This window comes from Ricinus communis, chromosome 8, assembly GCF_019578655.1.
Source record: "Ricinus communis isolate WT05 ecotype wild-type chromosome 8, ASM1957865v1, whole genome shotgun sequence".
NCBI lineage: Eukaryota > Viridiplantae > Streptophyta > Magnoliopsida > Malpighiales > Euphorbiaceae > Ricinus > Ricinus communis.
In genome coordinates, this window is record NC_063263.1 from 7,056,818 (window position 1) to 7,073,845 (window position 17,028).

A 17,028-nucleotide genomic window follows, 5' to 3' on the forward strand; every position below is an offset into this window, starting at 1 on the left:
TGCAATTTGTGTTTTTCTTCTTCCATAGAGGACTATTTTCTCACCTCAAATTGATGACCAATAGTCTTCAGGTTCAGGACATGAAAATGAACAATTTTACCACCAGTAGGTTTGCCACTACAAAAACGTTTAGGAAAAGAGAAAGAAATAAAATAAATATGGGAATTGTATGATAATAAGAAGAGTAATAATGGATGGTGTGAGTTAATGATGGTAAGAGTTTATTCAGGCATTTGAAGGTGCAAAAGTGAGTCAGGTCCGGGGTCAAAAGATCCCAGGTGAGGTGAGCACTTGCACCTAAATCTATGAAACTGAAAATAGCAGTGGCAAGAAATGCCTGCACAGTGAAGGGTGACTATGACTAATATGGAAAGAGATGTTCTCAAGAAAATGAATTGGCAATTGAGCAAAAACATTGGGTTAATGAATGAGTTAGTTGAGGCACAATAAAGGAAGAGAAAACAGAGAGAGAAAGGGGCATGCATGCATGTGTTATTGTGCAGTACTGAACCGCCCTCACCTCTTATTACCTCATCTCATCTTTTACCATCACCACATCCCTTTCTCCTCCTCCCCCTTCCTCAGAGTGCACTTCTCCTGACATATTTCCTGCCAACTTTCAACAAAGCTAGAAAGAAAAGAGCTTTTATTTGCTACCAGACAAGTCTAGACCTCCCTCCTCTAACCAATAGTCTTTCTCTTGCACTATTATGGCCCTCCTTGTTAATCTTATCAAATTCCACCTTCATTTTCTTTTCTCAAATAAACTATCCGGTCCAATTATTTTAGGGTAAATATTAATAATAAATACAAAGAATTAATACGTTTTTCATTACCTCCTTTTATTATATATTAAAGATTTCAATTAAAACAAATGATTATACACAGGCAGACCAGGTCATTAATTATACAAGTGAGTTTGAGATCGTAATGAATAATAATTTCAAGCTATTTAATATCTCTATGCAGTGCAAGAGGTGCAAAATTGGTGCGACCTGTAGTATGTTATACCACATCTAGCTAATAGATAGCACTTGTCGTATTTGATTTCAGTACTGTTAACTTGGTCTGTCTTGATCAAACATGTCAGAATCATAAATCCAAATGATGCAAATTTAAGGCATAATTTTCTGATGGTAGGTCACCAGTTAAAATCTTTCCTTTACTAAAGTAGAACAATTCTGAGCACCACTTTGATCTCTAATTTGTTGCACATGAATATCCAACTCAATAAATTTATCTTTTTCTCACTCAAAGCTTGACCAAAGAACACAGTAAAAAGAAGAGATCCTGCTCCAATTTTTACCTCTAATTAAAATTTTGAAGGGTTCGTACAACTCAGTGGAAACCATAAGGCATGGATTAGAACTCGATAGCGTCTTGGGTACCTGATCAATATCAAAATTATACAGCACAGTGTTAGATTTTCTTGCACTAAAGGTTATACCCCTAGACATTAAAAAAAAAAAAATTGCTAATCCACTTCCTCTACATACATTTGCAGCTTCACATAATGACATGGCACTCATTTCCAAGTCCATGATGTGGAGCCGAAGGTGCATAAAGGACTAGCCCTAATGTTTTGTAATTTATTTTTATTACTATTTTATTTGTACAGTTGTTTATGGATATATGTAAAGATGTCAGAGACAACGGCAGCAGCAGCAGAAGAAGCAGAAGCAACAGAGGTGGAGTCATTATAAGAGCAGACTCACTCAGGACTGCTCTTTCTCTCTAAGAGAGAGATAGAAGAAAGAAAGAAAGAAGGGAGGAGGTGGCAGTAGTTTTTATACTGGAGCAATTTTGGTTTTTATCCATGCATACAGAAAAAGATTCTGCAAGTAATGAACTCTGCAAAAAAAATACCCTTCAAAACTACAGCAAACCCTCCTTTTCTCTTCTGTCTCTGAATATGTGAATCCTCTCTACAAGAGCTAGCTAGGGTTTCTGTTCTTGATCTTTTTGAACACCTTTTGATTGTTCTTTCTTTTCGATCTTTAGTTCTTTTAAGGATGTTGAATGCAACTAGTACAAGAAATAGGTCCCCTTTTACTCCAAGTCAATGGCAAGAACTTGAACATCAAGCTCTCATTTACAAATACATGGTTTCAGGTATCCCTATCCCACCTGAACTCATCTTTACTGTCAAAAGAAGCTTGGAGTCGTCGTTAGCATCAAGGCTCTTTCCTCACCAACCTAGTAAGCTTTGTATCTATCCTTCTTGTTTTCAAATTACCTTTTCTTTTATTGCTCATATAATTGTAATAGAATTTTGAGGTCAGAAAGAAAGTTTAGGATGTGAGCAATTTTTGCAGTTGGCTGGGGTTGCTTTCAGGTGGGTTTTGGCAGAAAAGCAGACCCGGAGCCAGGAAGGTGCAGAAGAACAGATGGAAAGAAATGGAGGTGCTCAAAGGAAGCATACCCAGATTCCAAGTACTGTGAAAGACATATGCATAGAGGCAGAAATCGTTCAAGAAAGCCTGTGGAACTTACTTCTTCAACTACTAATAACACAACAGCTAGTACAGTGACAAATCCTTCACTATCAATCAACAGAAGCCTCTCTGCCACCACCACTAATAACAATACTACTTCACCTTCTGGCTCCTCTTACTCTTTCTCTCCTCTTTCTTCACCTATGGAACCTGAATTCCATGCTTCTGGCCACAACAACATCCTCAGTCCATTTCCTTACTCTCATTCTTCATCATCTAGACCTCAAAACAGCACTACCCATAACCTGTTTTTGGACTCTGGCTCTACTTCTCATGTTGACAAGGACTACAGGTCTGTGTAAAGGTTATAACATATGTACACATAAAGTTTTGCTATTTTTGGTTCTCTTGGTTTCATTGCTTTGGTGGTTTGAAAATTTTAGGTATTTTAATGGAATGAGGGAGGGAATAGACGAGAGAACTTTCTTTCCAGAAGCTTCTTCAGGAAGTTCAAGAAACTTGCAAGATTCGTATCAGCAATTGACAATGAGTTCTTACAAAAGCTACTCACATCCACAGTTTGAAAGTTTAGCTGATAGTACTTCAAAACATCAGCAAGAACAGCCTCAACATTGCTTTGTTTTAGGCACTGATTTCAAGTCATCAACTACAAGAACAATCAAGTTAGAAAAAGAATCCGAAGCCCAGAAACCATTGCATCATTTCTTTGGTGAGTGGCCACCAAAGAACTCGGATTCTTGGCTGGATCTTGCATCCACTTCAAGACTGCACACAGCTGGTAATTTAATCTTAATTTCATTTCAACATCTTTTATTTGTTATTTTCTTGGTTCTGGTACTATTTTTTGTCTTGATTGTTACTTCTTTAACAATGATGTTTTCTTGCTTTACAGATAGTTGAAGACTCAATAATGGATCTTCGTATAATGGCCAAAAGAGTACTACATGTTTGGTGGGTCAATCTGATTTCCTTTAGATGTTGAAATTTGTGGCTAGGGTAACCTTTTTCTTCTATGGTGGGATTAATAATGTAGGGACACATGAAGGATTCCTGTCCTTTTGCTTTCTTGAATCATGATATTTAAATTTTTATCTTCCTCTTCAAAAGAAACGTGTTCTGGGATATTTGTAAACTTGCTTGTTTGACTTGAAGAATCTTAAATTCATGGCTTTGGCCCTCTATAATGCAGATACTATCAAGCAGTTCTTACTCTAGCTAGCCTTAAATATTAACTTGTATGTGCAATGGGTTTTTGCCCATTTTTTAATACTAAAGATCAATCCAGCCAAGTTTAAGCCAGGAAATCTCTGAGAAGAACCTTTTGTGTTCTTTGAAAAGGACAGACAATTTGAAGTTTGATTAATTGTTGGTTCTTCATTTGTCACTGGATTCATTATTAGTAATATCAGGCGCATGTATGGATTTATCAATGTAATTGAAAGTTTGATTAATCTTGTTTGAAAAGTACTGTGAATGCTTTTCTTACTGACTGCTGCATGGCAGCTTTCACTACACATAAATGGTAAGACTTTTTCAGATATTCTACCTTTGAATCGTATGCTATTACACACTGAATCCCTCGATTTCAGTTTTATTTGTTGCTCCATGAGATTCTCTGTAGAAAGATATATAGAACATAAAATTCTCTTTTATTTAGTCCTGAATCATAGTGTTAATGAATATCATATCAACTATCTTTTTCTATTGGGGTGTTCTTTTGTATTAATGATTTTATTAATGATGAGAGAATACTTTAGTTATTTTGAAGCTTGAAATCTTTAATTTAGATGTTCTGTAATTGTTTTTTCAGAAAAAAAATAAAATAAAAGCATAAGTTGTTCTTTCATTAGTATTTTTATATACCCATTTCAATCACTGAACTAAGAGAATTACAAACTTTTATTTTAGAATGAATTCTATAATAACTGAATTTTGTATGCTTAAGAGAAGAAGTACATGACATGCAGGGTATTTATTATACAACCGATAATTGTTGAAAAAAGAAATTTTTTGTATAGGTGTAATTTTAATATACTAATAAATAATTAATGAGTAAATCATAGATAGATAAATCATGAATATTTCATTAAAAATAAAGCATTAGCTAAGATATTTTTAAATAAATATCTAAATAATACTTTTTTCATTCCATACTATTTTATTTAGATTAAAAAATACTTAATAAACTTATCTATAGAAAAAAATAGCTAAATAGAACTAAATTACATTCTATAGATATTTTAAAAATTTATTACATTCTTTTAGACTTATAAACTTTTACAAAATCAATTATAGTTAAATTTAACACAAAGATAAAATAGGAAGAAAAATTAATATTGTATTATATATTTAAAAATAAAAAAAATAATTAATTTTTTTTATTTAAAAAGTCAATTAATACATAATGAAGGAAGTATTATTTAGGTTTACGAGATTCTTATCATAGTAAATATCAAATAGCATATGAATTGTAAGGTTAGGTATAATTAATTATAGTTAGATATAACATTAAATTTTATTTAAATATTATCTTTTATTAAATAGTTGAAATTAGTAAGTGTAGAAAATTTTAATTTTAAATAATAAGTCAGTTTATCAAATATATGCTAATTTTATACTACATTTTGATTTTGATTCATGACTTTAAAAAATACAATGAATAAACCATGTACATTAAAAAAAATTATATATATATATATATATATATATATATATATAACTTAAGCTTAAAAAGTTTTTAATATATTGTAATAGATTTATATATAAACATAATTTTGGCACATAAGTATAATAAAAATATATAATTTATTATTATTGTTAATATTAAATTTATAAAATTACCAATTGAAAGGTCTTTTGCATTTAAATCTATATTTTATCGTGAAATCAACACAACAGTTTTTTCGTTGAAATTATTACCGTCATGCATAATTGGGTGATTTACATTTTGCATGAATAAGATCAAACACAAAAGAAACAATAAACAAAACGTTGCATGAGACACATTTTACATGCATAACATAAAACCAAAATAGAGTTAAAAAGAATAAAAAATAAAAAATTAAATTGATTATCTGACATGACCCAAACTCAAAACAAAAAGAAAGATTGAATTTGGCTGCCTACTCAATTTGGCATTTCTTTGATCTTCTAAATTAGTTTAGCATAAAATTTGCTACTATTGGCTCAGTTTAGTCCATTAAATATTACTACAATATATATGATATAACAGATACACTTGAAAATTTCTAAGATAAATTTATATATAAAAAAATTAAATTTGGGTAAATTCCAATAATATTGAATTAGCATTATTCAAGCTTAAAAACCGTATGAATCTTTTAAATGAATTTAAATAAATTAGAATATTTATATTTATAAATAAATATTAAAACATAAAAAGTTTTTACATGTATCATTATTTGGATATATAATTTTTTAATATATATATTAAATTCTTAATATATAAATATCAAGCTGATATATAATTTTATAAATTTTTAAATTAATTTATTAATAATTATTATCCTAATTAAATAATTATTTTAACTTTAGATAATTATATTTTAAGTATATTTAATATTAATTTTATATAATAAATTTTAGTTCTAAAAAATAGTATATTAATTATATATATACTTAATAAATAAAAATATTAAATTTTTATATACATATTTATATTTTATATGTATAATTTTTAATATGTACATTTATTTTTACAATAAATCTTATGTTGATATGAGATGTTTTAGTATTATATTAATTAAAATATTAATTTTTAAATTATAAAATATCTAATTTTAATAAATAGTATGTTAATTTTATATATAATTAATAAATATTTTAAGATAATTTTATATTTATTATATTAATAAAATATTAAAATATTAAAATCTCTCTTGAACAGAGTTTAAAAAAATACTTTAAGTTATTATTGTTTAAGATATTATAAATAATTATATAATATAAAATTATATTAATTTATTTTTAAATTTATTTTATAATAATAAAGTAATTAATAATTAAAAATCTTTTAACGGAGTATCTGATGAGTTATCTAAATTGAAGTAAAATAATTCTATTACACATTCACCATAAATATATAATAAACTATTTATTTGTTCTAATACATACTTATTAATAATTTAATAATTTAAATTATTTATTTATTTTTAATCATAAATTATAGTATACTATAGAAAAATTGTATGTAATAGGGAATAGATTTGAATGTTTTGCTCGGATTTTTTTATATAAAAATTTATATAAATTTTTTTTAGATTTTTTCGCTCCTATTCACAAAATGTTCATTCTTAAGTAAGATTGACTTTTTTGATCAAAAGTATTATGTGAAATCTTTGATTTTTTCCTCTTTTGCTTTACTTATAGACACAAGAAATAAAAAATAATTTAATATTATTATTTTATTTAATTATTATCTAATATTATAATAATTTATTATATAACTACGTTAAAATTGTCTATATATTCTATTAAATATTGTATGATATAATTTTAAAAGATTTATTATAAAAAATTTGCCTTACTTTTTATATATAAATACATTTCCACACATAAAAGTTAGGCATGTAATTGAGAGCCCAGCAGTGGGACATTTGGGAACGCAACGCGACAGCATTTGGGTCCATTAACCTTCCGACAGTACGTCAATTCACTTGGAATTCTTTTAAAAGTTAAAAAGACCTGAATTTAAAAGAAAAAAAAAACTCTTCGACAAAATACGTCCAAAAGTTTTATTTAGAGATTATGCACCACCTCAGCATTATTTATTTCTATATACTTTGATTTTATTTTTCAACTGCTTCTTAAAATTTAATTTTTTTTAAGAAAAAAAAGAGAAAGTTATATTTAAAAATAAATAAATTCTCTAACAGTTTCATAATAAAAACTCTAAACTTAAATTCTTAAAAATAATTTGTCCTACATTAATTCTTAAAGTTTTCTTTATTCTATTTTTCTAATGAAAACAATAGTCGCTTGCTCAGCATATCACGGGACTTGCTATTACTTTGACTATAAAAAGTTTAAATTGAATTTTTTATCCAAAAAATATTTATTTGAATAATACTAACTTTAATTGAAATAAATTCTATAAAATTCATTTATAATAAAACATCATGTGTTTGATTGATATGGAAGTACATTTAACACTTTACATAATTAAAATTATAAAATCGGTTACTAGTAAATTAAATTTTAATATAATAGATAGAACTAGTTAAGTTATATGTTCACACGTGCTCATTGCGAATCAACTCTCACTATTATTTTACGATAGATCTACATGACATTACTAAATTAAGATACCAACTCGTAGTTATTCTAGCGCTGCTTCTGCCTCCAACAAATGGTGCTAAATTTAGTGACAGTTTTGCGCTTGGAGAGGTGTTTGTCATTTTTTCTCGCTGTCCAAAAAACAAGTAATTAAGTAATCCGATCGCGAAAGAGAGGCGGTTTCTGTTTGTCGTTAATTTTTGTTGCTATTCAACTGTTCTTTTTGTAGTGTTGTATTTTTATTCGCTTTCATTTACCGTAAAACACCAATGTCATTATCATAGTTCAATAAGCGGAGACTGAGTTATGTGGAGACTTGAGAAAGAGAAAGGTTAAGGCACTGCTGGGCGCTGCCACCATTCAACTGTCTTCAAACAATAGAGACTCTTATTAAGATTCGGTTCTTGTAATGGCAACTGATCTTTACTCTCTTAATTTATTCAAAATTATTTAAAAACATAAATCCCAAATTAAAATTCAATTTTTATTTTTGTTTGTTCTTTATCGTCTATTTCGCCGGTATGTAAGTGATATTGATGGCCTTGTTGTTTTGAAAATTTTGGGATGGAGTTATTTTTGTTGCTGTTGTAGAATAATTACTTTATTTTACCTTGTGCCGAGGGACTTGAGCGGTGATAGTATTGAGCTCATCATCAAGAAGGCCTTGATTGTATTCTCTTCTTCATTAAGGGTTTGTTGGAGTTTTTTTATATTTTGAAAAGAGAGAGAGATTGAACAAGTGAATGAGAAGAGAAAAAGGAATTATGTTATAAAAATCGAGAGTGATGGACATGTGGCAGTTAGGAGGAGCGACAGTGGTGTCATCGGTGGAAGAGAGTTGAGAACAGTATAAGTTAGAAGCGGTGAAAGAATCAGCAGTTGTTGCAAAGAATTGAAAGTCGCTCAAACAATCGGCCTATTCAGTGGTGTTTGGAAATTGACTATTTGTTAATAGGGTTTAGGCAATGACGAAAGCAGGGGGTTTGTAATTGATGTATTTATATCTTTTTCTTTTCTCTTTTCTCTAATTCTGTAGACATTTTGCATTAAAATCCTTCTTTTTTCTTTATATATTTATAAATTAAAAATCAAATTATTTATCTTTGAAATTTTTGAAGGATTTATATTTTTACAAAATTCTACTTTTACGAAAAAAGATCATCATGAGATGAAAAAAGAAAAGATTTAAAGTTAAGGAAAAATGAAAATTATATTATTATATATTTGTTAATAGAACTCACTTGTCTACAAAATGCGTGTGAAATATGCTTTCTTAAATTTAGGATAAATCCACCGGTTTCTGAAATGTACGAAGAAATTAGTTTGAGGTAAATTGAACCTCATTTACAAGTTCAGGGGCAAATTGTGACTCATCAAAATCGTAGCCATATAGGCCTTCATGGAGTGAAGGTTAGGATGATTATAGACCGCAACTGTCTCCAGTTGAAACCATATTTGATTGCCACGTATTCCTTCACCTCATGTTACATGATCTGGTACACTTACGTACGTGACGACACCATGCCATGCTTTTTACTTCAAGTACTCGAGATAAAAATACGAGTAATCTTAAAATTACTTTTTAATATTTTAAAATTTAAAAATAATTTATAAAAATATTAAATATTATATCAAGAATAAAATAAAGAGCGAGAAAAAAATATTAATAATTTTTAAAATGTATATATTACTTACCTTGTTAATTTATTCTCATCGTCTTTCAATTTTAATTTTAATATAGTTAATATTTAATTAAATTTTTAAAATTTTATTTTTTAACAATTTTTTTTTAAATATATTAATAAAAAGTTGATATGGCAGTCCAAATCGTACTTTTAAAAAGATAAATAATAAAATTCTACATCATTAAATGATACACGTGTCACGACGTGTTCCATTTATTCTCTCTCTACCTTTGGCTTCTTTCTCTTCTTACTCGACCCTCCCTTCTCTTCTCACAATTTAATCCTAAAAATAAACAAAAGCTACAAACCACTTTAATTAAATAAAATCAAAATTTATAATCTATTGATCCCATAAATTTCAATAACTCTCTCTTAAAAAGATCATTCAATCTCCCTCTAAAAAAATCGATCGCTCTCTCTTCTTGGAGTGCCGTTAATGCCTTTCACATGGTTGACGTTTGAGACCAACCACCGCGAGATCCACATCCAACTTTACCAGCAGAACAACGCGCCACTGCAGTATCAGAACAGCGCCCCATTGCACCAACGCCAGATTCCTATCCATCGTTACTTGTCCATCACACCATTGACCACCGCACGAGCATATAGTTAAGAGTAATTTAGCCACTCTGCTGCTTAGACCCTATAATGATTTACGTTTAAAATTTCTGGTAATCGCTAGTAATATGGCATTGATTGTAAGTGAGATTGAGCTAGGATTAGTTGGTAGGGTCCTAAGAAGGGTGCTAAAGTGGCTATCTCCATGTCTAAGCTGTTACTTGTGCTTTACTAGTAATGTCAACTTCATGTCTCAAATAGAAGTGCATCAAATTCTCATAACATTATATCAAAGATTAAAATCGAGCACCTTTTACATGGAAGAAACCATCTTGGTCCAGCTGTTTATTTTCCTTTTTTCATTTACGAGGATATAGAATATCCAAATGACATGAACTTTTTCTATTTTAATTTTAAACGAGCATTGTCACGTCATTTTTCTATTATAATTTTTAATTTGTGTGTTATGATGTCATTTTTTATTATAATATTTAATAGACATTAACAATAAAGAGTTGAATGATATAAAAATTAAAATTAAGAGGATTTAGCGTTACAAATTAAAAATTAGGAATTTTTACGATACTAGAGAGAATATCCAGTGAGGGTGCGAGTAAATTAGCCTTAGTTACATATACTGAACATCTTATAACGTTTCCCCGCCACCTCCTATTTTTACTAAGTACGTATCGTGAATGTCCTATCTACTCTCCCTTCCATTATCTCTTCCTCATCAATAGATCCATTCTTCTCCATTTTAGGATTTTAATATCCCCAACTTTCTCCGATTTCTATCTAACCAGAAAAGGACGGTAAAAATCAGTGCCATAAAATGAATAGTTCACAGCGATGTTACATCGGCAACATCACCGGTAAAGAAAATGGTTGAAAACCTATTATTTTTACGGCGAGTAGAACTTGACTAGCAAACTGAATTTTCTCCTGGGTTGGTGGTTTCAGTGCTGTTTGACTAACAATGGAAAGAATTTTAGAGCTTCTTGCTTGGATAATAGGGACTGATTGAAGTTTGTTAATAGATTTAGGCTTTTGTAGGTAGTGACAAAAATGGAACAAGAAATTGACCCGCTCGAGTTTGAAAGATATTTTACTGTAAGGATATTTGAATCGAAAATGATGAGGCTGCGGTGCAACAGTACGTCTGGTTGGAATTCAGTAAAGAAATTTATTTTATTTAAATATATATAATAAAAAATAAAAATAAAATAGATATTTTAATAATATAAAATATATAAATTTATTATTATTAAATTTATTTATTTTATTAAAATTCAATTTAGTTATAAATAATTTAATACAAATCTAATTATATAATTTTAAATTAATTTTTAATTTAAATAAAATATATAAATTTTATAAATTTCAACCCCTAAAAAAAAAAAAAAAAAGCCAATTCAAAAGTTACAGGACTATGAAAAAAATGCAGTGTCATGAAAAAACAAAAGAAAAAGAAAAGCAGAAGGAAAAATAGTTGGTGATGGGTCAACATCCATATGTAGGAGCAGGAATGAAAGGTTCAGTAGGGGAGTGTTCACTGAATAGGGAGATTTCAGATCTCAACTCTGTGCTGCTGCTTGGATTGGACTTTCATTTTTGTCGTTTTACCTGACAAAACCAAATGAAACAGACTCCTCCCACCCTTTCCAATGGTTTTTGCTGTCTGGAAAATTATCTTGCAGTCGATGATGCCCTTTATCATCCTCCTCTCACATTTGCCCAAAACCTTTTTCCTTTTCTTTTTTTTTTTGGTTTTCTGTATTTCGATGGAGCACTAATTCATTATAAGAATAACTTTGAACACCTTTTATATTATTACTTTTCCCTAAAATAATACTATAGTTACTTTAACTTTTTATTTACAAACATCTAATTTGATAATTACAATTCATTTTATTAGTGCAACAATTATTTTCATTATCTTTTTCCTTTATATCTACCAGTCTTCAATCTTCCTACAACTAAGTCTATAATAGATAAGAGTTATAATTCCAAACAATTAATAGTTTACAGTTCTTTTCTAAAAAGTTTTGATGATATTATCACTATGGTTACTTCTCAAATATTCCAAACCAATTGAAATAATCATAAATGTTTTATTTATTCGAATAATACATTTTCACATATATTCTATTTTTAAATTCAACATAATCTATTTTCAAAACCCAAATCCATTGTAAAACAAATTCAACAAAATCATATCCATTTTGAACCATCACAAATATTGACCGAGTAAACTTTCCGACATCCTCCATACTTCTCTTAAAAAAAACTATTAAATTTAGTATTTTAATTTTTAATTTCTAATTTTTATATTTTAGTATTTAAATTATTTTTTATTCAATTAAGTGTTTAAATTTGTTAAAACTGTTCAATATAATTACAATGCTTATATAACTTAATTTTGGACAGTTAACTAATTAAAATACCATTCTTTAAGATGATATCATACTTCTTTTTTTTTTTTCTTCTACTTTCTATTTTATTTTCAATACTATTTTTAAAAAAAATTGTTTATTTCTTGAGAAATTAAAAAAAGAAATATTTATTTAAAAATTTCATTTCATTTATCTAAAAATTAAAAATAAATTTATAAGTAAGGATAAGTAAAATATCTAGGTTATTTTATGTCTAAAATGAGTTAAATTATCACTTTAACATATAAAATCTGTGAGAGATATTCTAATATATATATATATATATATATAAATATTAATTTCTAAAAATTAATTTGTCATGATCTGATCCGAGATCCGTGACTGGCGCTAGTGAATAGATTTAAGACTACTGAAACCCATAGCAATCTCAACTAATCAATAATTCCGATAAACACACACACAGATATATATATATATTACTTAAATATACCAACAATTCATTTTCATAATCACAACTCAATTAAATTAATCCATCAACTTGAATATTTAATAGTTTTTTTTTATAATTTCAACAGACAAAAAAAAAATTAATATTTCAGAACTACTACTCCAGAGGATCTAGATTATTAAATAATTTAAAATACAAAGATAGAAATTTAATTACAATAAGCCCGAAAGGGAAGGAAGTCGGACTGTTCAAAAAGAAGACGGCGTAAAACCTAGCAGTCACCTAAAAATTAAAATTGAAATTGTTACTTAAGAATCATATACGCTAAGTTTAAGTAGCCATAAATATAAATAATTATTAGATAGTATAAAATATCATAACATAATAAAGGCATATCATATCATAAGTTTTTTGAAAATATAATTTTTAACACATACGGGACGAGTACTTCAACAGAACTCTAAATCTTTAATTCTAGCAGTCTTTCGACTCTCTTAATCCAATAAGACAGGCACCAAGAGAGCAAAGCTCAACCATAGTCCTTAAGTCAAGTCTGGTCATTTAATTACTAATACAGCCGATGCCTAGAGATTAAAGCTCGACCAGGGACATTTATCTAGTAAATCAGACTTTCATAGGCCTAAAAAGTTCTGTTCGACCAAGGCACATCACTGAATATTCTTATATTACCTAATCTTGATATTTACTGGTGCCTACGCGGTCGTGATGTAACCCATCAGGTGACATATTCTACTATTGCATCATCTCGAGCCACAAAACATTAGCATCAATAATATGATATGCAATATGATATTCAAACGATCACGATAGTTATAATGATATAGTGAAGTAACGAAATTATTTTATAAAATTAATAATAATTAAACAACAATGAAAATAATAATCATAGTAATAATAATAATAATTGTGATAATAATAAATATAATGGCACGAATAATAATAATATTATTATTATTATTAATATTAATAGCAATGAAAATAGATTTAATAATAATTATACTACTAAAATAACCATAATAATTATTCATTTAAGAATTTCATTTAAATGCAGATATGACATAGGGAGTAGAATATATGACTCTAACTCACAGTTCTGCCGAGTTTCATTGTCTCCTCCTACACCTCAGATGGAGCCGGCTAGACTAATGGTTATCTATTTATGAAAATAATTAAATTAATAAAATATTCATAATTTTCCCTAAGTCCATACTCCTAGATTAGACTATCTAAAGAAATTCTGACTGATCCCAACTAGGAAATTCTATCGAAAATTTGATAGAACCTCCCTTGAAATATGGATGTTTACCTCCCGTAACAGATCTAGAACCTGCTAAAAAATATTCAATAATTATTTAACACGAGACGGGTCACCTATAACTACATTATATTTTTTCTCACTCTGCAAAACAACCCAGTCCATAATACAATAATTAACAGTTCGACAATATATATTATTTTACGATTCAACATGTAAATATTTTTTCACATATTTAATTTAATTACCCACAACGTCAATTTATAAATTCAAATAATAATTACCACTATAATTAATCTATAGTATTGCTATGATCAAGTTACTAATTAATTAAATATTTTAATTAATTATTAGTAACTAACAACTAATGCACCAAATATTTTTTTTTATTTCTGAACAAGTTTTTGAGTCCAAAATAAATTATACCAAGCCGAAAATCTGAAATTCTGCGCATCCAAAAAATACCAGCATCCGATTGTCGATACCATCAACAGTGTCGGATCTCGAATCCAGAGACGCCTACTCGAAGCTTGAGCTGCAGGGAGTCCAAATATGCAATTGTTTTTGCCGGAAGCTCGCGAGAGGCCATCAAATCGATGTCGAAAAGTTTTAGCTCCTGCGAGACTCAAATACCATAGCTTGGGGGGGGGGGGGAATGGGGAACAACATAAAAGCTTTACCTGGGGGCTTTCGACGGTGGAGAGCACGAATCCGTCGTTGGATTTGCGAGAAAAGGGCGGCATGAGGTTGTTCCAGTGGCAGCAGCAAAAGCGACGACTCCTCCTTCTACTCCTTCCAATTTTCCGACAGAATTAGGGGAATAAGGGCGGCGATGAAGGAAAGAGGAGCTAATAATAAAAATAGTTATTATTATTGTACTAATTATTATTATTTTTAATTAATAATATTAAAAATAGTTAGTTTGATAATTTTTTTAAATGTTATAAATTAACATTAAATATTAAAAAAATTATTAGATTATATTTAGAAATTTAATTTTATAATCGAAATAATAATAATGCAATGCATGGGTAAACGACTAGTATACATAAATTAGTATGTTCAGACACTTGATTGAATAAAAAAAATTTAAACAATAAAATAAAAAAAAATAAAAAGTCAAAACACAAAGTTTGTGATTATTCATTTTTAGAATTTCTATAATATTCTAACAAAAATTCGTGATAGGAAGAATTCTACATTAAAAAAAGAAAAGATTAAATGGCGGTCTTATTCCTATTATTACAAATTGTTAAAAAAGTATTTAACGAGTAAAATTTTATCAGTTATTTCCGCCAACGAACTCCTTCAATTATGTTTTTTAACTTCCACCACAATCTCTTACCTGTATCAATAATTGGGAGAAAAGATTAACCATCAATTATTTAATTATAATTAAAAAAGAACTATAATTTTAGGATGGATGAAAAGAGGAAGTAAGAATTTATTATATTGAGAGAAAAGATTTTTGAATTAACATGCTACAGGCCTGACCGCATCACTTTCAATGAATTCAATTCTAATAATGTAATAAAAAGTACATTAATTCAGGAAATTAAATAAGAAAATAAGACAGACAGATGATTGCCTCACTTATACACTAAACTAATATATGATTGCCGCATATTATTAGTTTTAAATAATAAAATATGTGTCAATTATCTTACGCTAAAATGTAAAAATACTCATGCACACATGTTACTTTTCTCTTAATTATGGTTTCATACACGAGATTTATATAAAAATCTCTAGATATGGATTTTCATTATTTTTTTAAAAATAAAAGAGAATAAGAGCAAAATATCTCTGGAAAGTTTTGAAGAGAACAAAGTAGAAGAACTAAAATCCTGTTTTGTAGAGAGTTTTTCTATTTTTATTTTCTAGTTTTCAAGAAAAGTTAAAACTTTTTATTTTTATAAAAAATTTATAAAATTTGTAAAACATGTTTACTTTGTAGAAAACTTTTTTATTTCTTATTTTAGGTAAGGTTTTAAGTATAAATAGTAGGCTAGAAATAAATAAAGTAAAAACACATTATTTTCATTTGAAAATAAATGATTCCTTATATAAAAGAAAAATAAAAAATATGTTATAATTAAAAAATTTATAGAAAATTGATATAGATTTTTATAAATAAACACGTCTAAAAATTTGAAAAAGAATTATAAAAACTGTAATAGGAAGAAAAGTTAAAAAAAAAGTTTGAAACCATGGAAATATAAACACTATAAACTCTAATAAAAGATTGATGGAAAAGCAGAATTATCTTATAATGACTTAATAAAACATGTCATATTCATTTAATGTTATCAATCAATACATGTCTTTTCTAACAGTTGACCATTGATTGAGCAACTGTAAAACAGATTTGGTGCTATTTGAAAGAGGAACTCGAATATAAATTCTTGTATAAGATGGAGCGTTTTTCAAATGCTAATTGGATACGATACAAGAAAGATCAAAGATCTATAAATACATTTAACAAATCTAACCAAACAACAACCTAATAACAATAAATCTAATCCAACAACAATAAAATCATAGCTCTATAATCAAACCGGCGAACAGTAGAAGAACATTGTTCTTTAAACTACAACAGGCTTGCAGAAGAATTGCATGCAAACAATTAAAGGGATGCTACAGTCTAGGTTACACCTCAATTTTCCAGTCAAGTGAAACAGAGACTTTCAAGCACAACGAGTTGAAAGTCAGACATGTGATTGCAGATGAGCTCTGATCAATTAACTTGTACTTGATAGCTCACCCATTAAGCATAATTACATATCAATCTCATTAAGGATGATTATCTAAGTAATTAAATGGATTGACAAATATCACTTTATCAACTCGAATGCAACAATTCAGCACTAGAAACCAAATCCACATAACAAAACGAAAGCGAAAGCAAAAGCAAAAT

The 17,028-nt window shown here is 28.3% G+C and overlaps 1 protein-coding gene across 1 annotated transcript; it reads left to right on the forward strand.

Moving 5' to 3' along the window:
• Nucleotides 1–1,681: 1,681 nt before the first annotated feature.
• LOC8284653 (growth-regulating factor 5) lies at nt 1,682–3,670 on the forward strand. The gene is made up of 4 exons (XM_002521283.4): nt 1,682–2,199; nt 2,316–2,787; nt 2,879–3,234; nt 3,349–3,670. Exons 1-4 carry the CDS (start codon nt 2,013–2,015, stop codon nt 3,354–3,356), a joined length of 1,023 nt encoding a protein of 340 aa, XP_002521329.1. The 5' UTR covers nt 1,682–2,012; the 3' UTR covers nt 3,357–3,670.
• The last annotated feature ends 13,358 nt before the right edge of the window (nt 3,671–17,028 follow it).